Genomic DNA, 26,610 nt, shown 5'->3' with positions numbered 1-26,610 from the left:
CCAGAACGTTTGCACTATTATCACGATCAGTTGTAACCAGTTCAAGAAAAGAACAGATTCGTTTTCCTTATATTTGAGTGACTTGAGATCAAACAATCCAGTAATTCCTGAGAAATTAAGTAAAAACTAGACCTGCAAGCCAGTACAGAGGGATTCAAGCCCCACGATGCAACGTTCACATCGTCATCAACAGACTCACAAAGAAACTTTGAATGTTTTATTTTCACAAAATATCCCAATAGAACCTCGTCGTACTTCCATGCCAGAAAACATACAGCATGTAAACCCCCCCCCCCCCCCCCCCCACCCCAACATCCCTCCACTTCCATGACATAGGTTTAAAAAAAGATCGTAAAGAGTCAAGTGACCGGTACTGGATTCAGTTTCTCTCGTTTTAAATACTGTAGTCTTGAACCAACACAGCTAGACTGAACGGGTCCAGAACAGGCGAGAAAACAACTTGTTCAGAAGCAGCAGAATCTGTCAAATGTTACATACACATTAAACATACACACGCACACACACGCACACGCACACACACACACACGCACACGCACACACGCACACACTTTCTGGATGAAATCCTCTTGGTGATCATCACACAGGTGCAGATATTGCATATGTTCAGTTACAGATACACACACAAGAAACACTCGCACTACAATAACAGTACGGCTTTATAAAAAAAAAACTGAATTAAAAAAAAAAAAAAAAGATATTCGTTCAGTCCAGCGCTTCGTTTTGGTGGTTGCAATAATGCAGAACACACATACAAAAACTAAAAGTAAAATTAAACACAGACCATCCAAAGACTTCATCTTTAGAGCATCTCTAGCGTTCCTTGTTTGGTTTCATTTTGACACGTGTTGGAGCTTCATGTTGCCAAAGCTCAGTTGCTGACCGTGTGCTCAGATTAAGGTGGAGCTCCGTGCCGACGACGAGGCCGTGTCCACGTGTATCCGTGCGTGTGCTTTGGTGTCTGTTGCTTTGACACTTCTTCTTTCTTCATAATACAATCCAGGTGCATCGGTCACTATCGGCCAACACTTGCAGGGACGAGCCTACAGTTGAGAAGATGAGCGAGTGAATTAAAAGTCACACTTATCTACACACACACATCAAAAAACAAGACTGTAAAAACGTCCAACAGTGGCTGGAACCGTTGTCTTAAAAACAGGCAACATAACATCCGAGCACATCCAACTCAGTGATTCATTTACCTGCTCCAGTCCCCACACACACATCATACCCCCCTCAAATTTGTGAAACTTTAACTAACACCAAGTTAGTACAAGTGCAGCAAAAGGTGCTAGTAATTGTAAGCCAGGCTGCATTCACAACAAATCAGACGTTGCGCAGGATTGTGCAGCGGTGAGGCAGTGTACGAACGGCTGCACGAGCGACGTCTTTGTGCTCCGTCATGGCAGGGCTGTACAGCTCTGGGTCGCCGGTAACGTGATTGGCCGCCACGGCATGACGTCTGGTTGCTTTTCCCCCAGAAGTTTATTGGGGTTCAACTTTTTGCCACAGGCAGCCCTGCCGTTCCCCATTGCCTAAACTCACTGAATTCAAATGAACGGGTAGACCGGAGTTCTCTCCGTAACGTCTAATTTTGTGTGAATGCAGCCCAAGTGTGCGATTTATTTTTTATTTAGATATCAGGACACTGAATGTGTGCTCAGATGTGTATACAACTGACCTTTGTGGAGGGCTTCGTTGGTCATGCGATTGATGTAACGGGAGCTGCTCTCGGGAACCAACCACTTCATCACTGTGTTCACACAGGACTTCCTGTAAGAGCTCCACACACTCCCACTGACCGGAGATACAGACGGACACGTTTAACACAATAGAAATAAAGACAGCCAAGCAAGAAAGAGACAGAAGGTGTGTGTGAGGGGGTGGCAGTTGCTCCTCACCTGGTCTGACCTTTGACCTCTGTAAGGTCCCCTACACCCACGGTGCAACACACACCTGTGTTAAGGTCCCAGCTGACCTGCAGGTTGGAGTGATACGTGTTGGGCCTGGGAACAAAAGGAATGACAAGCAGATTAGCGGGGAGAGAGAAATGTGTCGGATGCACAGCTGGAGAAGGATTCGGGTTTATTTAGGACAAGTACCTGCAGTGCTCCTCATCCGAGTTGGAGAAGGCCAGTAACAGCAGACCAATGTTGATCATCACGGTGTTGGTTTCAGGACACACCTGATACACATCGTACACAGGTCCAGGTCAAATGCAGACGGTTCTACATTCCTAGTTTATTTAGCTCAGAAACACGAGAGCTTAAAATATCTCTACGGGAAACCAGGTAGTAAATAGGGATGCCGTTGTGTTAATAATCATTTTAACGCAAGAATCACAACAACTTTGGGGAAATTGCTTTTAGTGTTTGTACTGCAACACACATTAAAATGTATATTTTCCCATTTTTACCGGCACCTGGAAGTAATGCATCGGTTCAATCAAGTGTTAATATTTAGTGTATAGCTCTGTAAAATACTGTGAACCCAAAGACTGCAGGTCTAAGACTTTGAACTTGCAATCCCATCTGTATTTAGGGAAAACTGTGTATTGTTTGAATATTGTGTGTGTGTGTCCTGACCTCTAATATCACAACATCATAGTCGCTGAAGGAGCAGAACTGAGGGGCCCAGGCAGCGTCGCTCCTGATCACCTCATTGATAAGATACTCAAAGTCTAGAGTCAGCTGCTCCACGCACACACTCTGCAAGAGTAACACACAGGTTCAAACGTACGCAAACGTTTTTAAAGGTTTAACATTAACATTTAACACAGAATCCTTCACTATTTACACATGTTAAATGAATCACTACCCACACACACACACATAGAGAGAGAGAGAGATAGAGACAGACGGAGAGAGAGTAGTGATAGTGGACATTACTCCACTATCTTTAAATAGAAAGTTGTTGTTTACCGACGCTAACACGCACCTGTCCATTGTGTGGCCCAGTGACCAGCTGCAGGTTCCGGCCTTTAAGGTCAGTGACTGTGAAAGGCAGCTGAACTTTATCGTCCTCATAACCTGGAGACACAGAAACAGAGAAGAAGAAGAACGCCGTTCAGCAGCTGCAGACTGGAGGGTTATTTCTACCTTCCTTCTGTGTGTGTCCTCCCCTCCTTCTCTCACCTCCTTCACCGCCGGCATTCTGCTCTGTTGCCCCCGGCTGTTGAAGGCGATAGTGCAGACGTGAATAGTTGACATATCCGGGCTCGCTGGAGCCGACCTCCTGGGATGAGGATGGGGTCGGAGGGGATGAAGGGCATGAGGAGCAGGAGGCAGGAGACATCACTTGTTCAGAGCACTGTGGCAAACTGTGGCTCCCACCTGACGTTGCCGCTTGTGGTAAACTAGTCCGTCTCTCCTCATCCCTCCTCTCTCGACAATCCTCCTCCTCCTCTCCCCTCCTCTCTACATTTATCCCTTTGTCTCCTGGTGTCTGCTCTGCCTCTTTTTCACCACCATCAACTGGTCTCCTTTCTGCCTGGCCTTCATTTTCTTTCCCCCCTCCTCCTCCTCCCCCTCCCTGTGCCCGCCTGAAGAGATCAGCTGCAAACTCCCGGGCTCGCACTGCTGCTTGTGATTGGCTTGGAGATGAGGGAATTGGAGCAGGTTTGCTAGGTGGCGGTCGGCTTTCGGGGGGTCCCTGAGGTAACGGGGAAGAAGAAGCCACGGATGGGGAGGAAGAAGGTGTGGAGGCTTGACTCGACAGAGCTGCTCTCTTTGTGTAAAGGATCTGCGATGACTGACCCTGCTTACCTGCAAAGAGACACACAAACATATGCTGAAATCTGGCTACAGAATATCAGACAATGAAGTATCTTACAAGCGTGGATAAATAAGAAAGAAAATGAGTTTCAGGCACAACAATTGGTCATTTTATCTTTATCAGGGTGACACTGTGGAGCCAAGTTTGCATTTTGTACACAACAGAGATTAGACCCATTAAAGCTCCTACAAGGAACTTTCATTGTGTGTTAATTTTAGCGGTCCACGTGAACAAACGTGGTGCTTTCCAAGCATCAGAGTCCCTTAAGAAAAGGTACTTATGTAGGTCATAAAGAGGCATCAGTATTACGTTCCTCGCAGTAACTGTAAGTGTGCAGTGTGCATCCAATCTGCAAACAACGTCTAACATATGAAGATTTTAAATGCATGGGCTGCTTTTAGGTACAGGTAATGCGCTGAAAACTGCTAAATGTGTGTGTGTGTGTTACCTGGGCAGAGTGAGATGCCGCAGGCCACCAGAGAGTAGCTGGTGTTCAACAGAATGACCTGGTCCTTCTTCAGCTGGAACGCTGGCTGGAAAGTGGGGAACGGGTACACCACCTGGTACCTGCTGTTGAGTACGTAGCCATGCTCCAGACACTCCCCACTTCCTGGGGAGAGAAAAGGAGTAAGTCAGACGAGAGAGAGCGAGAACAGTAAAGTAGTCCATCTACGTGTCTGGCTGTGTTTACCTGTGCGTATGGTGGTGGCTGAAGGAACAGGGCAGCAGTAAGTGCAAGGTTTAGGAGGAGGCATGGAGGCGACAGTGATGTAGATGTCTCTGTTGTTTTCATCACTCATCATTAAGTTCATCAGAACGGAGCTTGAACTGCGTGTGCTGGCAGGTAGAACCACACGTGCACATATAAATTACTCATTACCTACACACTGCAATAACACAATTCTAGCTCAGACTGATTTAGCCCCACAAGGCGGTTGATTTGTGTGTTAATTATTCCTTACTTGAAGCCAAAGATGACAATTTTGGAGTGGTCATTTGGCCACTCACACACAGTCAAGTACAGGTCGCTGTAGATTTCCTCGCCTGCAAACAGACGCACGTGATGGACCTAAAGAGACGAAGCAGACATCAGACAAAGAACAAGATAACGATACGTATCCAAGTTATCCAGTTATAACATGGTATTACATCTTAACAGCACTTCTGTCTGTATGTCAGTCTTTTGGATAGAATACATTGTGGCGTTAATGAGCACAAGTCCTTTCCTTTACCTGTTTGAGTCTACTGTGCAGGTTGAACTCCCACCAATACAGATGGTAGGTATAAAAAGAGAAATCATCATCTTCTCCACAGTCGCTGGTGTAGGACAGAATGTAGCGGCCGCATTTGGTGAAGCCAAGAAAGACATGTCTGGAACCAAAGAAAGTGACACACTGTCATACGCGCCTCAGCTTAAAAAAATATTAGTCAATCCTAAGGGTGGTAGGGATGCATACGTCAGATTAGTGTTGGCACAGATATTTACCTCATTATGCAGCCCAGGTATCGACCATGACATCACAGTTTCTTAATCAATGTCATAATATTCAGCTATACTCATTCTGTTAAATGATCCTAATGAGCTCCTCACAATGAGGTTTACAGATGTTACACTTGGGATAGCAGGATCATATTCAGACACACACTGACCCTGCTCTCAGGAACTCCTCGCTGACAATGTTCTTTAATGGGACACAAACTCGAGGCGGCAGCTTCCTGAACAGACGCTGCGAAAACTGTCCCGACAGCTGCAGAACAGGCAAAGAGAGTGGGTTAAAGAAATAGACCCAACAAGTATCACCTACACAGTGCAACATGAAGCATATCAACGTGTGTAGAAGATATGGAAGTTGCAGTATTACTGAATGGTTGTAGATACAAAAACAAACAAGGGACATAGTTTATTTCGAGGCCCTGCACAGTAAAACACCTAACCTGAGGTATTCCAAAAGGCTCGAGCCCACATACAGTACAGCAGTTGTCTGTAACGTAACATGGTTAACGTTACGTGACGAACGGTGTACCTGAGGTTGTATTTATGAGCTGTGCAGCACTGCTGAAGCTAACTCTGGTGGAGGTTTAACTTAGCTAGCACGCTAACGTTGTTGGTTTACATCGAAAGGTCTACGACCATGTTGGTAAACTACACCAGGAGAGGCAAATAAAGAGAGACGGAGCCAGAAGGCATGAGAGACTCGAGGTTTTCATACTTTGTAGCATTGGCCAATTAGCCAGCTGCCTGCAATTAGCTAGCTTCCGAGCTAGTTAGCAGCTAGCCCCAGAAACCAAGGCTTTCACCGGGGCGGTGTTGCATTATTTACGAACCACTCCATTCGTGTTTAACGTCACACGTTTTGTGGATTCTCGCCTACCTTCCCACGCATGAGAAGCTTCACGACATGGTCTTTGTGTTTTCTTTGAGCCTTCTGCTTGCCATCGTCCTTTTCTGATTTCGAGCTGGGCGCCATCTCCCACTGCACGGTTGTCCCTCAATGCAGTCAGGATCGTCGTGATTGGTCCGCGGGATGCACGAGACCGCCGTCACTCGCCGGTGGATACGTCCATCAGAAGTGGCGTCCACGAAATGGTCCAGGTGTGTGTGTGTGTCTTTCAGCACGAGAATACAATACACCAGCCAGATATCGCGTTTAATCTAAAACGACTCGAGCAATACGTATAAAATGTGGAACATTAACTGCCAAACACCATGTTAGTCATGAACACAAGCAAAAAAAAGAAAAAAAAAAAGAATGTAATTTCAATGTTTTATTTTAAGTATTTAAAAACAAGCAGTAAAAAATAACATCTAAAAAGAAAAAAAAAAAAGAAAAAAATCAGCATACAGTAACGGAAGCTATTGGAACAAAACAAAAAATAGAGAAATCAAATTGAGGGCAGTCAAGCACACAAACTCATACATGCACACACACCAACCTACATTCTGCAGGACAGTTTGTGCCTTTTTACAGCCAACTCATACATTTCACACATTTTTCTGTTCAGTAGCATACACTGTATACAGACACACACAGCCCTCTTAAGGAAAATAATTACAATGAATAAAATTAAAATCAGAAATCATAATAGCAGGAAAAAAAAAATAAAAAATACTCCTGCAACTGATACACTGGGAATGCTTAAAAAAAAATGAGGTTAAAAAAGTACCAAGAACAAGAAAGAAAAAGGAGACAGAAAAAGACCAAAAATGTTGCTTTTTTTCTTACAAACATAACTTCGGAGTATATTCAAAATACTGCTAAACAACTTTTTACCCTCAGGAAATCGAAGGGGAAAAACACTTAAATGTGAGTCAATGTTGATATGCTGTTGTGCTAGCTTGCAAACAAAGATGCTTATTTCACATTTTTTTTTTTTTTAAATGAGCAAAAGTATTACACGGTGTGGGTGACGTGAAGGGGGCAAACCGAATATTAACCCAAGTAGTTGTTTAGTGCTTTGTTCAATGCATGGGCTATCGTGTTCCCTTTTTCTTCAATTTTGACTTTAAAAAACAAAGAAGGTTTGAATAGAAAATGTCTTGGTGGATGAGTAAACCGTGGTCTTGTCTTGTTGAAGCCAAAAATGAAACCTCTTGATAGAAAAAACAAACAAGTCCAGAGAGCCATCACAACCTTCCAACGGGCCACGCCGGTCGTTTACTGGGCCTGAAATGAGACAGAGTCAAAATGTTATCAGTTTGTAAAGAAATGGGAACATTTGCTTACTAGAGCTCGGCAGCCACAAGGTTAATTTCAGGCACTGGTCATTGATGTGCTACCTGTTGTCCCTGCTGTGGAGGAGCTGCCTGTCCAGGCTGTCCTGGCTGTCCATAGTAGGCAGCCTGCTGTCTGTAGTACTCAGCCCAGGCAGCACTGTAATCCTGCTGGCCTCCAGCTGCACCTCCGCCTGCTGCTGCTGCTGCAGTGGCGGCTGCGGCTGCTGCAGCACCTGGAGCAGCTCCAGCCCCCCCAGCTGGCTGGGCTGAAAAACAAAACAAACACACACTTATACTGGATGCACACAGTCACGTGCTAGTTTCATTTCAGTTAACTACGGACATCAGGGTGACTGATTAATTGAATTAATAGAAGCAACACTCCCTTCTCCCAGACAGAACCCTGTAGTTTAAAGCTCACACTAACAAAATTAAAAAAAAAAAAAAAACTGTCTTGGATCCCACTTACCCATGCCCATCTTCTTATAGTACTCCTCCCAAGCTTTAGTGTAGTCTGGCTGGCCCCCAGAGGCCTGTGGTGCTTGGCCCTGGTCCCCTGGTGCTGGTGCTGCAGGGGCTCCAGGATTCTGGCCTGCCATGGCACCTCCTGGCTGTTGACCATAATATTGAGCATAGTATGCCGCCCATGCTGCGTTCGGGTCTGCTGCTGCTGCCGCCTTACCTAACGAGGGGGGTGGGAACGGTATAAATTAAGTAATGAAATTAAATTTATATACCCCAAACAATTAACAAAGTGCCTTTAAAAAAAAAGGTTTGAGGCAAGTACAGAAACAATATTTGGGGAAGAATTGAAGTGAGTGCACAAAGTAAGGGACTCACTGGGGTCATGTGGACCTGGGGCTTGCCACTGCTGGTAGTTACCTCCCCAGCCCTGTGGACAGTACTGGGGGCCACCAGGCGAGCCTCCACTGCAGAGAAGAACAGGACCGTTTAAACACAAAATGCTTATCCATCAGTCTCCCCCAAATTCAAATTCAAATAAATAAAATTAATTTAAGTGTTTGTGTGTTTTACTTACTGGGAAGCACCACCAGGAGGCCCTGGATTATAAGGATTTGGATTATAGGGACCAATTGGACCACCTGGGCCCCCTGGACCTCCTGGACCAGGACCACCACCCACTGGACACAATGGAGCCTGGAAAGAGGAGAAAAACATTTAAACTACTCACTACTCGTATAAGAGGATGTTCTCTTTTGACAGCAGAACAATGTATTCCTTCTCTGCTCCTTGAGTCACTCGGACGTACCTCAATCTTCTCCTCTATGAGCTGCTTTGCGTGATCAATTTGTTGTGGGGACCCTCGGATGATGAACATTTTGAAGTTAGGGTCACCGTTTGGTGGCGGCTGACGAGATATCTCCACAAATGCACCGGTCTGTTGGTTGATGGACTTGACATTCTCTCCTCCTCTGCCAATGACGAGCCCACATTTGTGGGCAGGAATGGAGAAGGTCATCTCTCCTCCCGGAGGACCTCCCCATCCCTGGCCTCTACCTCGTCCACGCCCACCAGGTGACATCCCTCCACCAGGACCCTGGGGGCCCTGTCGAAGAAACAGGCCGTACGTTTGGTTTGACTGCTCCACAGCAAAGCAAGTAAATCAAGATCAACACTTAAACTATTTAAACACCTACCCCTTGCCCGCCCTCCTCTCGTGCACGGATGCTCTGTAGCAGGTCAGTGATGATTGATGCAGCATGCTGACACTGGTCCGGTGGACCCATAATATGGGCTATTTTTTCAGGACCTGTACCATCATCTGTAAGGGACGACAAATCAGGTGTTTTGATTTATTAGATAATATTTTTCTCCACCCATGCATAAACACCATTTAGACATATAATGAAATGGGGTGCCGGCGAATCCTCACCTGGTTTAAACTGTATCTTCACTCCAGCGTCGCTCTGGATCTTCTTGATCATCTCCCCACTTCGGCCAATTACAACTCCAACAGAGTGGCGGGGCACAGCGATCTGTCAAATTACAAATAAAATTGTGATAACTGCTCAGAGCAGTCGAGTCTCACCCATCAATCAAAATGATGGTAAACATGCATCCACACATTATTATTCTACAGTCATTCAATTATGTTAATTGTATGCAATTTGATCTCTGCTGTGATCAGGTTGAAAAAAAAATAATAGCCTTTAAATACAAAAAACTAAATAACAACTAACTTCTGAAATAAACAATTACTTACATCAATGCCGCCGCCACCGTCACCACCATCATTGCTGCCGCCGCCATTGCCGCCGCCTCCCATCCCTCCTCCTCCTCCTCCTCCCATGCCGCCGCCACCACCTCCTCCTCCTCCTCCCATCCCTCCTCCTCCCATGCCGCCGCCGCCACCACCACCTCCTCCTCCTCCTCCTCCTCCCATCCTTCCTCCGTATTCACTCCTGTCTCCAAAGCCTGCATGATCCCTGTCTCGGAGAATCTCGTTCACCATGTCCTTTGCTTGCTAAAAAAGCAACAGAAGAAACAAAGATTAGGAAGGGAAGTAGGGGCATAAAACACCTCCCGCTAAGCCAAAACCATCTCCACTGTGCAGGTACTCTACCTGCACTTTGTAGGGGTCTCCAATGATGCGTAGGGGTTTATCGATGTTGGGTGGCTGGGATCCATCTTGAATAAGAATCATTTTCACTCCAGCCCGCTCCTAAGATTTTGCAGGAGATGAATGTTACATTAATCACATGAGGCAAATATACCATATATACTAACATGAGCATGTTACACCATTTATTTGTTTCAGTGCTCTTAATCAGCACAGATTTCTTCCCCCCCATATTATAATTTGTACAATAGATTCAAGTGATCATAGAGTTATAGTAAAGTACCCTGTGATTCTCACCTGTAGCTGTTTGATGGTCTCTCCTCCTTTACCGATAATAAGGCCGGCCTTGCCCGCGGGGATGATCATCTCCTGCATGGAACCTGACTGCCCATTAGGCGCCTCATGACCCCGTGACACTATGTCATCTATAAGGGCCTTGGCTCTCCTGGAGGCAAAAATCAAATGACAGAAGAGTGATGAAACAACTGAAGTAGGGGTGGGCGATATATCAAATATACTCATTGTATCGTGGCTCGTTCTATGTTGGATGTAAAGGACTATATATATATATATATATAAAAAGAAAATCAAGGTCAGACTGTCTTGCTGCTCATACGCCACACTTACTGTCCTGGACAAGTGTTAGTGGGTATGGATGTGCTGCTGAGTTTTCAATGTGGAGGGAAGCAGAAAAAGAGCCCGAGACAGCCAAAGAACTGAAGCAAGTTCATACGTGCTGCGGCCGGAAATGGTAATGGGAGAGGCTGGGAGATGACAGCCTCCACTTTTTTTTTCTGTCCAGCATGTTTAAAGACACTTTTGTGCTCTGATGGGAGCCACTCAGGCTGGTAACCACTATTGACTTAAACTAATCAGTTATTTATAGGGCAGAGATGATTAAGATTAGAGTGAGGGCCAGTTGGGGTTTCATTTTGACAATCTTTGTAAGGGACAAATTGTACACCGCCTGTAAGGAAGTTCTGCCTTAGAGGCAAAACTCCTTCGACCAAGAAAAGTCCCAATAGTGCCAACGGTGGCCATTGTACAAGCAAACAGGAAATGGTTATAATACCTTATATAATGTATTTCTTAAGATAATAAACTTTACTAACACATTGTGTAGTCTGATTAGGCCAGCCATCAATATCTGGTCAAGTTTAAGATGGTTATTTGTCTAGCTTTGAGCAGAGCTGCTACTAAAAGACATCAGTGATCAAAAACTCCCCGAACACCAAACTGTGTCTTTGTGAGTTGAGTAGATTGTCAAGTGAGAAATGCATTATCTTAAATGGGAAAACCAACTTACCCTATGGCATCTGGTGACCCAGTCAGAGAAACAGTTCTGTCTGGAAGACCAGCGCTGTCTGTGAATGAATATGAAAATATTTATCAAGCTAAGAGAAGCTGAAAAAAACCCTAATTTGTCAATTTAGTAAATCTGGTGTCTGCACATATCTCACCGTGCGCAATCTGGACCTTGCAGCCAGAATCCTGCTGTATTTTGTTAATCTGTTCACCTCCTCGGCCTATGACTTTAAGAACAACAGCAAAGATTTTAGTTTGAACACGTGTGACACAGCCATCATGTCCATGGTTAAGGAAAATGATGTGCGTGTACTTACTGAGACCGACCATGCCATCAGGCACTCTGAACTCTTCCGTCATTGTTGAGGGTCTGGCACTGCAGACAAGTTAAGAAAAAACAATGATATATGAAGGATATATCCAAGTCATAACCACAAGCACCTAAAGTGTTGCTGTACAACAAACACAACAAATATCTGTATACCTTTGTTGGGACAGGGCCGCCAGCTGAGCTCCAATAGCTGTCAGAGAAAGACAATGCGGTAAGCAATTGGAAACTGAACCGAGCAAGTGTTTGTAATAGGATCGATTAGTGATTTAACGTACACAATGCAGAATCAATTTCACTCTGTGATGCTACCTTCTTGGCATCGGGTTCATCTGAAAACAGAAGAAAAAGTGAATCTACAATGTAGACTAACAAATGCAGACAAGCCGCCCGTTAGTGCTGATTTTTCACCTGCTTCTTCCAGGGATCTTTTCTGTGCCGAGAATGGATAGTTCTCAGCTCCTCCGTTGTTGCTCACTGAGGAAACACCGTCTCCACCGATTTTAGCTGCAATCTAGAAAGACATACACTGGATTAAGTGTCTACAATACACCCTGAAATTGTGAATAAAGATCATCTTATTTGAAGAAGCACTAGCTGTGATCTGGGCCTGGAGACTACAAAATCAGGACAGACAGCCTTTGTTGAAGGTATGGCATTTGAAAGACAGGCAGGAAGTGTCTAACATGGTATTGAGATGCATTGTGGGAAGTGTAGGATCCAGCCTTTTTGGGGCTTGACTTATACTATGGACTAAAAGTCTATTTTGACCTTTCGTTTTTAAATGTGTCTCACAAGTGCCTGAACTTCATGAACTTGCAAAACTAAAATTGCTGGAGTAACGTTACCTCTTTAATATATTTGTACCCAAGTTAAAATAGAGGGGCTAAAATGAGCCTTCGCAGCACCTCGATAAAGCTTGATAAACTGAAACAATTAACTGATAATTTAAAAATACTAATATAAGATTGTAATTTTGACAATCGAGCATTTTGCTTGCTAAATTCAAAATGTTCTACTGTATGTGCCTGCTAATCGCAAATAGGGTTTATCGATGTCCCTCGACTAATCGAGTAAATAACTCGATGAATTCACGATTAATCAATAATGCGAGTAATTACTATGTGTAGCTCTAACATTGATAACTAAAGAAACCCGTAAAGTAACGTTAGCTTCACACCCTGACCGTGAAGGAAAGAGCCATTGAGTAATGTTCCCGTAATTTCAGTCACCAAATAACCTATTAAGCTAGCATCCTTTTGTCCACTTAATGCTCGTTATCAATACAACATAACGAGCCAGTCAGTTGACCTTATTTCATAACAATCATGGTGCCATGACAGCGTTGTTAATTGTTCAATTCTTCTAAAATGGCGTTTTACACATGGACGAGGCTGAAACTTCATGACCAGCTTACCGTTAACAATAATAACTAACCGTGCTAACTTAGCTTAAGTAGCTAACGTTAACGTTAGTCCGTTTAACTTAACACAAATGATCCCGGTGGCGACGAGTAGTTTCATTTTGTTAGCTAACGTTTATACATGAAATCGTAACCTACGTTGCTGCCGCTGCTCAGTCCACCCCGCGAACATTTCGTCTGACTAACGTTACACAACCTGGCGAGAGGTTAAGACAAATGAATGGCTGAGCTACTAGCTAGCTAGCTAGCTAGCGTGCTAGTTACCAGCAGCTAACGTCACGGGTAATTAAGCTAGCTGCGGTTTCCCACCAGCTAACCAACGTTAGCTCACCGACTGTCTTCTTCTCTTGTAGCAGAGCACTAGATTACCTGTCTGGCTCGTTGTACTGCATCAGCAAAAGCGTCGTTTTTCATCCCAGCGCCGACTCCGTTAGTCGGCAGACCGCCGTAATCAGACATGCTGCTCACAAGGGGCAAATAGACACAGGGGGCAGGCTGGGTAGCTTTAGCCGGGTCAAGCTGCGCAGAAGCGGGAAGGCTAAACGAGAGCGCACGGAGACACCAACGTGCGTGTCGTGATAATGCCTACCACGCCGGCAAACTTCCTTGCTTAAAATAGCCAATCAACGATTCTTTCAACCCCCGCGTCTTCTTCTTCCTCATTCTTTGGGTGTTGACGTCCAACGTTATAGAGCAAAAACACCGCCACCCCCTGGGCTGCAGGAGAAATGTAGACCAGACACTGTTGACAGGCCTGTAGTTTGTTAAAAACATTTACAGTTCTTAATTGCCTACTTGCATTAAGCCATTTATTATTTCGACACAATTTTACAATGAATCATATTATTTTAACAACTGAGGTTGGGAAACCGAACTTGCAGTCCTAGGAATTAAAGACATCATACATCATCTGAGTCAGTGCATTGTGTTTTTTTAATAATAGTAACACATTAAATGCATCCCTGTAAGGAAAATTGGTAGCACAGTCAACATGATTAACTTAAATAAGCTTTTTGTCCCTTATGCAAATCTACAATTATTTATATGTCTGACACTTTAGGAAATTATTTGGAAATTACAGATTTGTAAAATAAAGCTTTCCCAGAACAATCAGACCAATCATATTTGTTGAACCATGAGGTCGAACTGAATATGCTTTTTGCCATTGTCGTTGCATTTGCGTGTATAATTATTAAACTGCACAGCCGACGAGTGTAACCAGTAGAAGTGTTACAGCAGCTAATAATATGACGTTCTTAGCTTCAATTGCTGGGTAGCTAAAGTTAAACGGGCTGAGCCAATTGGTAAGTATTAGTGCAGTGATTTCATTAGGCTGTCACATCTACAGAAAGCTACCACGTCCCAACATTTCAGTTCTTCAGAGAAAAAAAGCTCAATGGCATTTGTTTAACAAAAGCAGCACCATGCATGCATTTATTTGCACATTACGTAATAAATACTGACACATCAAAAATGTTCATTGGCATTAAATCTCATTTCTTATTGTTTCATGGTATAGACAAAGCGAACACTTTACCTTACCGTTGAACCTGCACATTGTGCACAGTTTCTGAAAATACAGTGTGGCACTGGACCCTGGAGTGTGTTTCAAACATAGGAACATTTATAAAACATGAGCATTTTGCATGAGAGGTAACTATGAATCCTCTGCGCTTCTTGATATGGCTTTGGTAGTTCCACTCCTGTGAAAAATACAGTAATTTGGTGTGCTTTACTCAGTAGTAATCCTCACAGGAAAGAGAAGATTGACAGCGTCTCCTCCTTTTTTCACCATCCTGTGTTTCAGTCGTCATTGGAGGTATGTTCAGACATTGTTGTTGTTTTAAAATGATTGCTGTATTGTAGTATTTGTAACATTTATTTAAGACACTATCATTCAAAGTCTGAAGTCTGTAACTCCACCGATGTGCAGCGACTTCAGGTTCCCCTCGCGTACAGAACAGGAAGTTGAATCAGTCCTCCTATCAATCCTGTATCATCTCTATATACCACCTAGGAGAAAAAAATAATGCTGTAGGAATGTAACATGGCCTCCTTTACCTGTTCGTTCTCAGGCAAGATCATGCAAGTCTTCATCTGTCCAAGTCAATGCAGTAGCAGGAAGCTGGTGGATTAGCTTTCACACAACTGCATGCACTGCAATTCAATATATCACACAAGTAACTCATCACAGCAGCTGCCGGTTCAGGTGAGGTCCTCCAAATGTGAGGCTTTAACAACAGGTTTTTTTGGTCGATTTTCCGTCCTATCGTCCTCACCCTGAACACTCACGACCTGTGATCACAAAACCATGTATTTATCCACAGTAAAGGGCCATGTCTTCATGCACTGCCAACAGATCTGTACGTGCTTGTAGTTGAAAGCCACCCCAAACCATCAAACCTTATTCTACGCCTTCTCTTTCCCACCCCTCCTACCCTCAATGTCCACTCCCAGGACTATCCTTGTGTATTCATAGACGACGTAGGACACGCTGACAGCAGGGACCACTTTCAGCAGGTTGGGGGAAATTCCTCGATAAAGTCCAGCCACACCCTCCTGCGTCACGATGCTGTAAAGCGAGGCCAACATGGAGGGTTTGGGGGCTCCCTTCACTGAAGCTGCGGGGAGAGAAACAGATGAGCAACATTCTGGTCTCTCACTACATGTGACTCTGATGAACTGTGGCATCTGGTGCTGATGCACAGAAGTCATGTTTGCCCTTGATTCTAATTGTAAGTTTGTATAAATAAGTTAAAGGACTATCAAGGTGGTTTTGCTTCTTTTTTGTTTTAGCTCATCAACCGCAAATGTGGTTAACAATCTGGCATTTCATGTATTATGAAAGACAGAATAGATCTGGAATTACATTACTGCCAACCATTTTCTAAAGCATATCAGGCCTTGGATACCTTGGAAACAGTAGCTGGACAAGAACATCTTAACTCAAGGTCCACTTACTTTTAACCACATCTCTCAAACTCTAAATACACTGCATATCAGCAAGCGGGTAGATTTTCATACCATGCTGAAATTAATACAAGCCAATGGCTCACAAGGGGGTATAAAGTCAATCTAGTAGCTTGAGGTATTCTTTGGAAATAGTCAGCAGAAAGTTACGGTATACACAATCTTTATTCATTAAGCTAAATCATTGGTCGGGTCCTTCATTTACACTCTTACAGTGTTTGGATGACAAATTAAAGGAAAAACATGTATAAATTGGCCTCGTCAATGGTCTTTGCAGTTATCAGATATAGACTCAGCTGCACATCTATGGAAAATGTTGGGCTGATAGGAGTAGGTAATGCTTGATATCGGTGACTGTAGAGAACTCAGGCCTTTCGATAAGTTTAAAGTGTGGACAGTGTGTGGGATGAAGGAATTTCTTTTGGAATTTATTCCTCCAGCAGTGTTCAAGGGGCTTTGAGAATCTATAATCAGGAGAACTGACTTAACTAACAGACTTTACATTGTTTTTTTTCCTGTAATTTGCCGCCCATCTGTATCTGTATTAGTTTGACTACAGTTATCCTGACCTTGTGCCTGCATTCGAGTGCGGATCAGTGCCAGCGGGTAACTCGCCAGCTGTCCACAGGTGCTGGAAACGGCACCACAGCCGACCAGCACCATGACCCCTGGGTCAGCTAAACCTCTGTTCCTGTTCAGCCAGGCAAACTTCAGAGTCTGTGGAATAGAGGGAGTGAGAGGAAGGAAAACACTAAGGAGATGCACTGTGACAGCAGTGGACGTTTATGTCTCTCTGACCTCGTAGACGGCCAGGTCGATGCCGGCGTAAGGGACAATACTGAGCAGGTTGGGTACATAGCCTTTGTAGAAGGCTGCGACACCTTCTCTCTGTAGGATCTGTTTGGCACAGTCTGCTATTCCTGAGTACTGGCCTGTTTTTCTAAGTGTGAGACGGGTCTTCAGCACCTGTGTGGAGAAGAGAGGAGATGGAAAGGAAACAAGAAGGAGGAACAGAAAGAGAAAAGATGTCATTCATTTCACTCGTTGTGCGTTTCCTTGACACTTTATGAATGTTATCTTTTATGTGCCTATCAACCTGATATTACCTCCATTGGGTAGATGGCTGTCTGAGCTGTAGCTCCAGCCAAAGAGCCGGCAACAAACCTCTCATGAACCCTCAGATTTCTTGTCTCATTTTTGCTACGCATCACATTCTTGATCTAAAAGTTACAGAGCAAAGGAAAGAATAAAGTAAACAGAATTTGAGAGAGTTGTAATCATGAACAAGTGATAATAATCCACCTTTTCATAAGCTGTGAACTTGATAGCAGTTTCTGGGGCAATTTTGAGCACATTGATTCCATTGCCCCTCCATAATGACCGCAGTCCTCCTTCTTTCAGCATGTACTGAAAACCGTTCAGCACAGTCCCTTTAAAGTCAACGAAACCATGGACCTGGAGGAACAGAGTCAGAGAGGTTCATCTCAAAGCTCTGTGCTACAGATCCAAAATGAACAGAAAACTTTCACACACGAATGATTTAAGAGATGAGATCATCCCGACTGACCTGTCGGAAGACTTTGAGGCGATCTAAGGGGGCGGTCCCAGTCCGAGATACAGATCCAGCGAAGGCTCCAGCCATCAGCTGCCGCCACACATAGCCAGACTTCTTCTCCTCCTCAGAAAAATCATCTGGGACTGTCAGCTGCTCACCTATATCCAACATCTACTGAACCCGTGGTGTAGTCAATGAGGACCGGACATTACGATAAGAAAGGGGAGAGAGCGAGAGAGAGAGAGTTGGAACAAAAAAAGACACCACGTGTGACAACTCAAACTCTTTGTTAAGTTCAGTGTTCCACTATAGACGACAGGAAGTAGTGCAAATGATGTGCGTTTGTTTCGCAAGCATGGCTTCACAGATACTTGAAGCAATCGATGCTTTAACCCAACCACGTCATCATTTACAGAAACTCCATGCTGCTCTTGTTCAGGTGTGTGTGTGACCTCACCATTGAACGTTTCCAGTAGCGCGCTACGTCCTCCATGTTAGTGAGAGGCCTAAACAGGAAGAAGTCCCGCCACTCATTCCAGTCAATGGTCATGGTGCCGTCTTTGTCCATTCTGAGTGACCAACACATAAACAAGTAATGAAATTCATAGACAGTAGAACCCTTATGGTACCCACTGAGTTACAGCGGGTGAGATCGATGATTTAGAAAGAGCAGTGAGGAATCCTGTGATGCCTCGGCAGTAAAACAATGTATGAGAAGACGCTTCTTGGCTTACCAAAATCTAACCTGAATCTACCAAACTAATGCTGCTTTCAAGACACTGAAGTAGGAAATAAGTAAATGAACAAATATTGAGCTCTAAAAATGCAGTTCAACATTCAGGCACCAGGTGCAGGAAAGTTGTGAAAACCCTGATCATAACTTTGGGAAAAACAAAACAACAGCAATAGAAAATAACTAGCATGTAGTTCAGCGGACTGGGTAATTGTGCCATTACTTCAACGGGAGGAGGGATGGATGAGACACGTGCATAAGGAGGGTGGAAAGGATCATTCATCTAGCAAAGTGTCTTTTGCATTTAGAAAGAGTGAAACATTGATGGATCATTTCGGGATGCAAAGCTTCGATGTATGAGGCTTAAAAAAGAGCATTTAGCATGACTGTTCATATAAAGTGGTTTCTGGACTAATATGCAAGCCAGTTAAGCTGAAAGCACTCCATTATATTACAAACCTATATTGTCATTGCAGGCAGTAGCAAGGTAGGAAAGTTCTCGCCTCAATGTTTCAGCCCGGGTGTAAATATCAGAGGTAATGTGCATGAATTTACAGTGTTGGGAGTTGTTAACATCCAAGCCAGGTTTGTGGATGTTCTTTACACCCTAATGTGATGTATAATCAGGTATCAACTTCTGTTAGCAGACCTTTGCAGAATCCTGGTGGCATCCTTGAGGCTAATCTCCACACCAATGGTGCGTAGAGAGTGCTGGATCTCTGCTGCATCTATCTGACCTGCAAACATCCACCAGTCACAGGCAGTAAGGGAGCGAGAGAGAAGTCAGAGCATGGAAAAGATAGTTATCCAAATATGAACATTTTGAAGTAATAGTGTCATCAACTATTATTTCAGCTGTGAACTGTTGGCTGCTACAGACCGTCATTGTTCTTGTCCAGGCTTCTAAACATGAGTTTGAGCTCTTTTTCATGGGTGCGAAGGTACTGGGTGAACTCTTTAAAGTCCAGTACTCCATCCTGGTTGGTGTCTCCGGCCTCCACCATCTGAAAACACAGACAAGCCAGGTCAATAAAAAAAGAAATGTCTGAGCATTTGGCAGGTTGTAAAGACAAGTGCAAAAATGCTTTAAAAGAAACCCTAATATGCCGGCATTTCACTGGTCAGAGAACTTATCGTCCCTTCTTTCTTACAGGGACAAACATTTCGTTTTAATCTATCCACACCAGGATCATCATATCATGTTGTTGGATTATTGTAAACGCAATCAATTCATTCTGTACAACACTACAAGTTTGTCTAGTTTATCAGCGCAAATACAACAGAGGTGACCCTGACTGCTGCTAAATACCACAAGATCAAGATTGCACTCCATGTTTGTAGTCTTTAAATAATCCGCAACCTTGCCATCTGTTGGACAAATAATGCTACATCATGCGGCGTAGTCGAGGAATGACCAATTAAAAAAAGTGTGAAACATTGAACACTTTGTGTTATTTTAATTAATTTGTCTGTTGAACTACACAACACATTCAAATGGTCCAAAAACATGCAATAGTATTGACTCTCTCATTGACCATGCAGCTCTGTATTTGCCGTTTTTGCAGAATATATTTGTTATTTAAATTGTGTATCGTTATTAAAAATGTTTGTATGATTCAGTCCCATTCATGAAATCTTATTATAAAGTATTGAAAAAGTGGGCCCAGCTCAATATTCTGTGATGTAATCTCTGACATAGTCTAAATCCGTGGTTTCCTAACCTTATTGGTTTTTGACCCCCTAATGATTAAAACAGGAGACATGCAAAATATGTGAAAAGAGATCAAGTGTAGGACCAAGAGAAAGGTTATCGTTCTCATCTTACAAAGTCCTGTTCCTTGTACTAAAATAGACAGCTGCCCTTTACATGCACAAGCATGTGCACACACGCACACGCACACACGCACACACACACACACACACACACACACACACACACACAAAAGGGAGGAGAGTCCAATAAGCCACAATGTGGCTGTGTGAAGATGTTTATGTCCCCACAACATGAGTAATATATTCACGTTCACGAAAAAGAAACACAAACAGAAGAGAGAGAGAGAGTGATAAAGTGACAGTGAGCCTTCTTGACCACCCACACACTTTTTGTCAAAACAAAGAGTCAAAGACAGACTGACGGGAGAGAGACAGACTGTGTGTATTCACAATAAAGTTATGCTGTTGACGTCCTTGGCTTCTGCTGTTGCACAAACAGAAACGGCAAATCAGAAGGATCAAGTAGGTTCTACGTACAGAACTAGAAATGTGCATTCAGTAGATCTCCGCCAGGTCTGTCTGCAACGACCACTGCTGTATAGTAAGTACATACATACTGACAGGCACAATAAAAAGAGTCGTGAGTGAGGAGTCAGCAGTCAATCAATGGCAGTTTCAAACAGCCGATAAAAGGTGTTTTGAGAAAGTGTGAATCACCGCAACCACGTGAGGTCCTTGAGTATGCACCCAAAATAATATGCAGTTTGGTGCAACAGTAAGCAAGATCAGCCGTGGACATACACAGAGATGCACACATGCACACTCACTCACATATGCCAAACACACAACCGATGTGGAGAGGAGGAGTCATCGGCTCCTCTGATTCATATCAGAGATCCCTCTAAACAACCCCCCCCTCTCTCACACACACAACACACACAGAGAGAGACAGACATATGTCCAACAGGTTGAACCGTGTCATTGGTTTCCACAATGGCTCTGTCATCAACTGTATTTGTTTAATGTGATATACTGTAATATCCACACCGCACATACATGCCTCTGCCGGGTATCCCAGTAAACAAACAGGTGTGTGTGTGATACAGGTGTCCTGCTGTCTTACCTTCTCCAGGGAGCCTCTGGAAAGCCCCCTGCCTGCCAGCCCTGTCCGCAGTTCGACGATGTCGATGTGTCCATCTTTGTTGAGGTCCAGCTGATCAAACAGCTCAGCCCAGCGCCTCTCCCTCTCCTGGTCCGGACCAGGAGATTTGCTGTCCTGGCAGTGCGCCGAAGGGAACCAGGTCCATTGGGGTCTCATAACTGGTGCCAGTCAGAGTAAGCTGGTGGGATACAGGGGGCATCAATTCAATCACCACAGGCTGACACAGAGCAGTCCTTACATCTGCCAGAGTCTTAACCCCACAGATACTTACTTATTACAGCAAATTAATTCAAAGACTTTTCAAAAAGAAGTATGGTACGATCAATCTAATGGAAACACGTGAATACATTTACATGTAAATTGGTTTAACATTGCAATCCTTAAACATTGCCAGACTCACACTGTTTCATTAAAATTGTTTAAAATGGATGAAGCAGAACCAGGGTTATGTGTTGTTTTTTTTTCTTTTACACCTTCTTCTTCCCTGACAAAACCTGGTGCCTACATTACCCACAATGCAACTCGGCCAACAACGGTTCAGTTGGAGATTGGGTTGAGTTATGCTACTGTTGGCTAAAGTAGCCTAAAGCCTAAAAGGTCCAAGAGTAGATGAGGATAATTACCGGCCACGATTCTAATTACAATTTAATTTTTCTCGAAAAAAAAAGTTATTTTGATAAATGATAATTTCACATTTTTGGGACAACAATTATGCAATAGTCAGATAAAACGAAGAATAAAGTTCCCTGGTTGAACAGACCACAGCTACTTATGCAACCGGGGCGATAAAGGGTCACAAGCAGACATAGCTTTAATTCAAAGGGTCATAAACCAAGACCACTGATCTAGACTAGATTACTTTTGGCTGGTTTACACTGATAATAGTGTTAGTTTGTCCTCCAACATATATAGGGCATAAAGGCAGCAGGGCGCCGCAGCCATTCGATTCAACAAGCTTGATTTAAGAGGTCAGTTTGCATTACAGGTCTGGTTTGTATTATAACATAATGTCTCGGTGTCTGTCCACACCCCTACATTTAAGACATGAAGCTATTGCGCAGCCACTGCCGTTTATTAGGAGGAGTGGAGCAATAACTGATCTTTGGTGAAATTATCAAATATAATCTGTAGTTCGCGCGGATTAACGCACATTGATCAACATACAGTAGACACGAGCTATTTATTTGGTCTACTCACAAAACCTAGGATACCATTTTGTGACTCACTCACTGTCTGTTTATCTCCAAGACGCGGCCCATGGTAGGACGCAAGGGAGTCCGGAGTCAGGACCCAAAAGGAACCAGCGCGTCCGGAGCTCAGTTTACTGGGCCTGACTCCGTCCTGAAACTGGATTTGGCACCGAGCAAGCGAGCAGGTCCCTCTGGATTCAGCGGGTCCCGGGTGGGGGGGGGGGTCGCTCCGTCTGGTAGATTTCACAGAGACTCTTGTTGGGGAAGCAGGAAGCGAGAGAAACACAGCCGCCTCCTCCCCGCTGGTGAAGCCTGCTGACGGCCGAGTGTCAGATGTGTGCGCGGGGAGGGTGAACACCCAGTGCAGGCTGGGACACGGTACGCGTACACAGTCAATGGTGGGCCACCGCTCATGTCTTGTGTCAGACACGTATTGTTTATTATTGATGCATACTGACAAATGACGGAGCGTAAGTCTCTAAAATTGTTATACAATCCTGCACGAATCTTTCGCACCGTACATATTTGTTATAGTATTTGTTTTATAGTAGGTCTATTTTTTTTATATTCTATCGTAATTTTTCTATTCTAGATTTATGTTCTTGACTTGTACTTTTCCTATATCCCTGTATGTTTATTGTACAAAGTATTATATATATATATAATACTTTTATGCAAATGTGCTAAAATAACCCCTCCAGACATTATTATAACGACCATCCTTCTGCACAGTGAAGAACCAGTAAGTAAAACACATTTCTGAGGGCTGCTTTAGGTAAAATAACATACTTATTCTACTTTTAACAGCAACATGCTACTGAGAGGCTTTTACCTTTTTTTCAAAATTGCTGAAAAATAAAAGAATCAATAATGAGCCAGGAGGGGCACCCCTTAAAATGTACTATACAATTTCAACACACACACACACACACACACACACACACACAATTTGACATTATGCCTTTAAGTGACATTTATGTGACACATATATATTATATGATATAACATAATTTGCTGTGATATACAATAATTAACTGCTGAGAGTCACATAAGCGAATTACAAAATTAAGAAAAGTTACAAAAGTCAGAAGAAGGAAACAAGAAGAAAGATATTGTGGTATTATTGTTATTGCAAAGGAGCTGAATTCCAATCACCTTGTTGGGTGTTTTGTCTTATTTTGCCCACATCCGTATCCTTCAACATTTAACACTCACTTCACCATCCTGCAGACCTCTGCCTCTCCACAGATGAGTGATGTTGCCAGGCCACCTGCTCCCCTCTCATCACTTTATTCTCTTGTGATGAACACTCTGAAACTCAGTTTGCTTTTGTTTAGGACTGACCTTTAAGACAATTACTGAGGCCTGACCACACACACAATAAAGGTTCCCCTGCTTTAATTTTCCCATTATATGTGCTGACTTGCTTTCTATCTCCTGTTGAAAGGCCTGCATGGTCAGTAAGCACGTACACCACCTCTCTCATTCTCCTCTATTCAGCTCCCATCTCTACACCTGCTGGTCTCAGGGGAGCGGATTGACACATCAGATAGCAAACAGGTAGACTATATATAAGAGCAGCACACTGTGCTTTGGGAGGCTGACTGATAAACTCTGAATAAAGTGTCTCCTGTGATCAAACCCTGCTCAGGCTGTTCATTTCAGTTTTGTAGGTTTTGTCAAACTACACATCTCAATGTGTAAAGGGCTCTCCTCCCTGCCCTCGTCATGCCTGGAGAAGTAAGAACGCAACCGGTTCATCATGTTTGCTATGTGAATACGTGATTCCCTGATTGCAGAGTTCGTGTTATGAAGCGGTATATGTGTGTTTCAGGGCAAAAGAGATGCGGGTGAAGCTAAGCCATCTGGCTGAAACGCACCACAAGCAAAGGTGAACCTACTGAAACTCTTATTTCAAATAACTATTGGATCCACTCGTCTGGCAGTTGTCACAGCGAAGCTGAATTTTGACCATTTCTGTCTCTCTTCTCAGGGTTCAGGATGGAAAAGCTCTCCAGGACCTGGAAACTCTGCTCAACAGCAAAAGTAAGAACGTTATTTCCACTATTTCTTTTAATACCGCTTCCAATGTGGGTTCATTGTTTCAATAACACACAACAGGTTTGTTTTTACAGAAGACATTTTGACATGTCACAGTAGGAAAAGCACAGGTTTAAATGATAAAGTGAATGAAGAGCGCTGGCTCACCGTCACAGCTCACTGGGACACTTGAACAGCACAGAGTCATCGTTAATCTCACCAGTAACACCTGTGCTTCTCTGACAAGTCAAAATGTCTGCTGTGAAAAAAAGCCCAATGCTTGTTTTCTAAATGTCTTCCACGATGCTAAAGAGGAACACCGTGTTAAGCTTGCACAGCAGGTCCTTTCATACTTACATCTCGCAGTACTTATGTCTGTACACGTCTCTGTTCACACGACACTAATTCTCGGGAACGTCATGTCTTCCTCCACAAGCTGCAATCCTTTAATGCAATAACTGACTGGATATTACTGCGGCTAATGTTTCAATAGAAACATGTGATACAAATGCCGATACTTGATTTCCCTAAAACAAATTTGAACTGACCAAAACTGTGATTCACAGTAAAACAAACTAATTGCCCATATTAAAGCAACGCTATGTGACTTTTAAAGGAAGAAATAGCATGTTATTGTTCTTGCAAATAAAAGCTGATTTCATATACAATAAAAACAGACATGTATTGCTCAATTCAATACACTCATGCAAGGTTTGTTGCTCAGCTGTAGATGGTGTGGTATGACCAGTAGCTTTGGTGGCTGATGTTAGCAAACTCAACTTAGACACTGTTGTGTAACTGATGTTACCGAGTCAGATCTCAGACTTCTCCACACACATTCTTTGCATTTACCATTATTTCCATTAAATGTCACGTGGGTGCCGATTGGCTGGTGATGCTCAAGTTAGTCCCACTTATATCAACTAATATTAAATACATAAAAACATTCAAATAACTCTTGTAAACTCTCCATGCTTTTCCTTCTTCTCACATTGACTTGTCTCAGCATGTTTCCCTCCCTCTGGCTTGCTCTCCTCCCAGGCGGTCGGCAGGCGTTTCGTGAGTTCCTGCGGTCAGAGTTCAGTGAGGAGAACCTCGAGTTCTGGCTGGCCTGCGAGGACTACAGGGTTACTTCTTTAAACCTGCAGAAGACCAAGTCCAGCAGCATCTACAACCAATTTATCAACCTTGACGCGCCACAGGAGGTCGGTGTAGAGGAGCGTGATGTGATGTGTGCAATCAGGATAAAGAGACGGGAATGAAAAGAGCTTCTTCTGATAATCCCTTTTCCACTCAGGTCAACTTGGACGCTGAGACCCGGGAGGCTCTGTTGAGTGTGACGGCCTCTCCGTGTGCCGACACGTTCAACAATGCTCAGCAGAGAATCTACAGTTTGATGGCCAAAGACTCCTTCCCGAGGTTCCTGCGCTCCCCTCAGCGCATGGAGGCCATCAAAGCTCTCTAAGCACACACTGTTCATGACCACAGACCAGCTTTAGAAACAGCTGCTGATGAATCTGTACTGCTTGTTATGTTGAGAGTATTTTAGTTTAGCAACTAGCTTGTTTTGTGATTGTTTTCCATATGGCAGTGCCGTCCTTATGCATGCTGCTGTTTAAAAGTCTCACATATAAACCTCAATTATGAAGCTCACATATTGATGCAACTACATTGTACCGCCATAAGCGACATCCATGAAGGATTTAAATAAACGCCTCATAAAAGACAACTCATCATGTGTTACTTAATGAGCATCGGTATGTTTTCTGGGGTTTGGCATTAGAAAGGTTACCAGACCGCCAGAGCCCGCTCCTCATCTCTGGTTGACGATCGAGGCCACACGCTGCTACTAACGCAGCGCCTGAATCTCTGACCAAACCTTTGCCGGTCTAGTTGCATTGTGGGTAATGTAAGTGACTAGTTCTGTGGATATGAATCCACTATCAAATGTTACTGAGTCCTACAGATTATTCACTCGTTTGTGCCTTTTTGTCACAGATATTCAGCAAAGAAGCTGCCTGGGGGAGCGCTGGGCTCTCAGTGGCTCCAAAGTCAGATAAAGCACACGTTTGTGCTCACTGAAACACACGGGCTTATGTGGGA

General features: G+C 43.7%; 4 protein-coding genes across 12 annotated transcripts; 1 reads left to right on the top strand and 3 right to left on the bottom strand.

Moving 5' to 3' along the window:
- Positions 1-203: 203 nt before the first annotated feature.
- On the bottom strand, positions 204-6,427 carry dcaf15 (DDB1 and CUL4 associated factor 15). Its single transcript, XM_076090481.1, has 13 exons — positions 6,165-6,427; positions 5,443-5,540; positions 5,025-5,163; positions 4,755-4,861; positions 4,484-4,629; positions 4,241-4,402; positions 3,153-3,782; positions 2,956-3,047; positions 2,604-2,726; positions 2,121-2,203; positions 1,920-2,024; positions 1,700-1,815; positions 204-1,061 (listed from the first exon to the last, which is right to left on the bottom strand). The coding sequence occupies exons 1-13, from the start codon at positions 6,258-6,260 to the stop codon at positions 1,006-1,008; spliced, it is 1,953 nt and encodes a 650-aa protein (XP_075946596.1). The 5' UTR covers positions 6,261-6,427; the 3' UTR covers positions 204-1,005.
- Positions 6,428-6,543: 116 nt separating this feature from the next.
- LOC142948442 (far upstream element-binding protein 2-like) lies at positions 6,544-13,772 on the bottom strand. 3 transcript variants are annotated; one of them, XM_076090478.1, is made up of 18 exons: positions 13,514-13,770; positions 12,133-12,235; positions 12,000-12,053; positions 11,878-11,914; positions 11,711-11,769; positions 11,549-11,620; positions 11,395-11,452; positions 10,386-10,533; positions 10,092-10,190; positions 9,732-9,992; positions 9,402-9,504; positions 9,166-9,290; positions 8,778-9,074; positions 8,547-8,665; positions 8,348-8,436; positions 7,977-8,189; positions 7,571-7,773; positions 6,544-7,457 (listed from the first exon to the last, which is right to left on the bottom strand). In XM_076090478.1, exons 1-18 carry the CDS (start codon positions 13,601-13,603, stop codon positions 7,449-7,451), a joined length of 2,139 nt encoding a protein of 712 aa, XP_075946593.1. In that variant the 5' UTR covers positions 13,604-13,770; the 3' UTR covers positions 6,544-7,448. The 3 variants fall into 3 exon arrangements, with proteins under 3 accessions (XP_075946593.1, XP_075946595.1, XP_075946594.1); XM_076090480.1 differs by lacking the exon at positions 13,514-13,770 and adding an exon at positions 13,283-13,328; XM_076090479.1 differs by lacking the exon at positions 12,000-12,053 and having other exon boundaries at positions 13,514-13,772.
- A 283-nt stretch (positions 13,773-14,055) lies between these two features.
- On the bottom strand, positions 14,056-22,805 carry LOC142948444 (mitochondrial adenyl nucleotide antiporter SLC25A24-like). Of its 2 annotated transcripts, none has more exons than XM_076090483.1 (11): positions 22,504-22,805; positions 21,239-21,455; positions 19,283-19,406; positions 19,052-19,139; positions 18,127-18,238; positions 17,682-17,840; positions 17,417-17,569; positions 17,221-17,334; positions 16,913-17,080; positions 16,684-16,831; positions 14,056-15,765 (listed from the first exon to the last, which is right to left on the bottom strand). In XM_076090483.1, the coding sequence occupies exons 2-11, from the start codon at positions 21,431-21,433 to the stop codon at positions 15,554-15,556; spliced, it is 1,473 nt and encodes a 490-aa protein (XP_075946598.1). In that variant the 5' UTR covers positions 21,434-21,455; positions 22,504-22,805; the 3' UTR covers positions 14,056-15,553. The 2 variants fall into 2 exon arrangements, with proteins under 2 accessions (XP_075946598.1, XP_075946597.1); XM_076090482.1 differs by having other exon boundaries at positions 22,508-22,804.
- On the top strand, positions 22,146-26,236 carry LOC142948445 (regulator of G-protein signaling 5). Of its 6 annotated transcripts, none has more exons than XM_076090485.1 (8): positions 22,146-22,245; positions 22,526-22,845; positions 23,968-24,027; positions 24,133-24,207; positions 24,302-24,358; positions 24,461-24,513; positions 25,549-25,712; positions 25,805-26,236. In XM_076090485.1, the coding sequence occupies exons 4-8, from the start codon at positions 24,164-24,166 to the stop codon at positions 25,970-25,972; spliced, it is 486 nt and encodes a 161-aa protein (XP_075946600.1). In that variant the 5' UTR covers positions 22,146-22,245; positions 22,526-22,845; positions 23,968-24,027; positions 24,133-24,163; the 3' UTR covers positions 25,973-26,236. The 6 variants fall into 6 exon arrangements, with proteins under 6 accessions (XP_075946600.1, XP_075946602.1, XP_075946604.1 ...); XM_076090487.1 differs by having other exon boundaries at positions 22,526-22,865; XM_076090486.1 differs by lacking the exon at positions 22,146-22,245 and having other exon boundaries at positions 22,356-22,845.
- The last annotated feature ends 374 nt before the right edge of the window (positions 26,237-26,610 follow it).

This window comes from Anarhichas minor, unplaced genomic scaffold, assembly GCF_050575085.1.
Source record: "Anarhichas minor isolate MPS153535 unplaced genomic scaffold, ASM5057508v1 ptg000012l, whole genome shotgun sequence".
Classification (NCBI taxonomy): Eukaryota; Metazoa; Chordata; class Actinopteri; order Perciformes; family Anarhichadidae; genus Anarhichas; species Anarhichas minor.
Note: the sequence above shows the minus strand (reverse complement) of the source record. Positions and strands in the feature narration are given on the sequence as shown.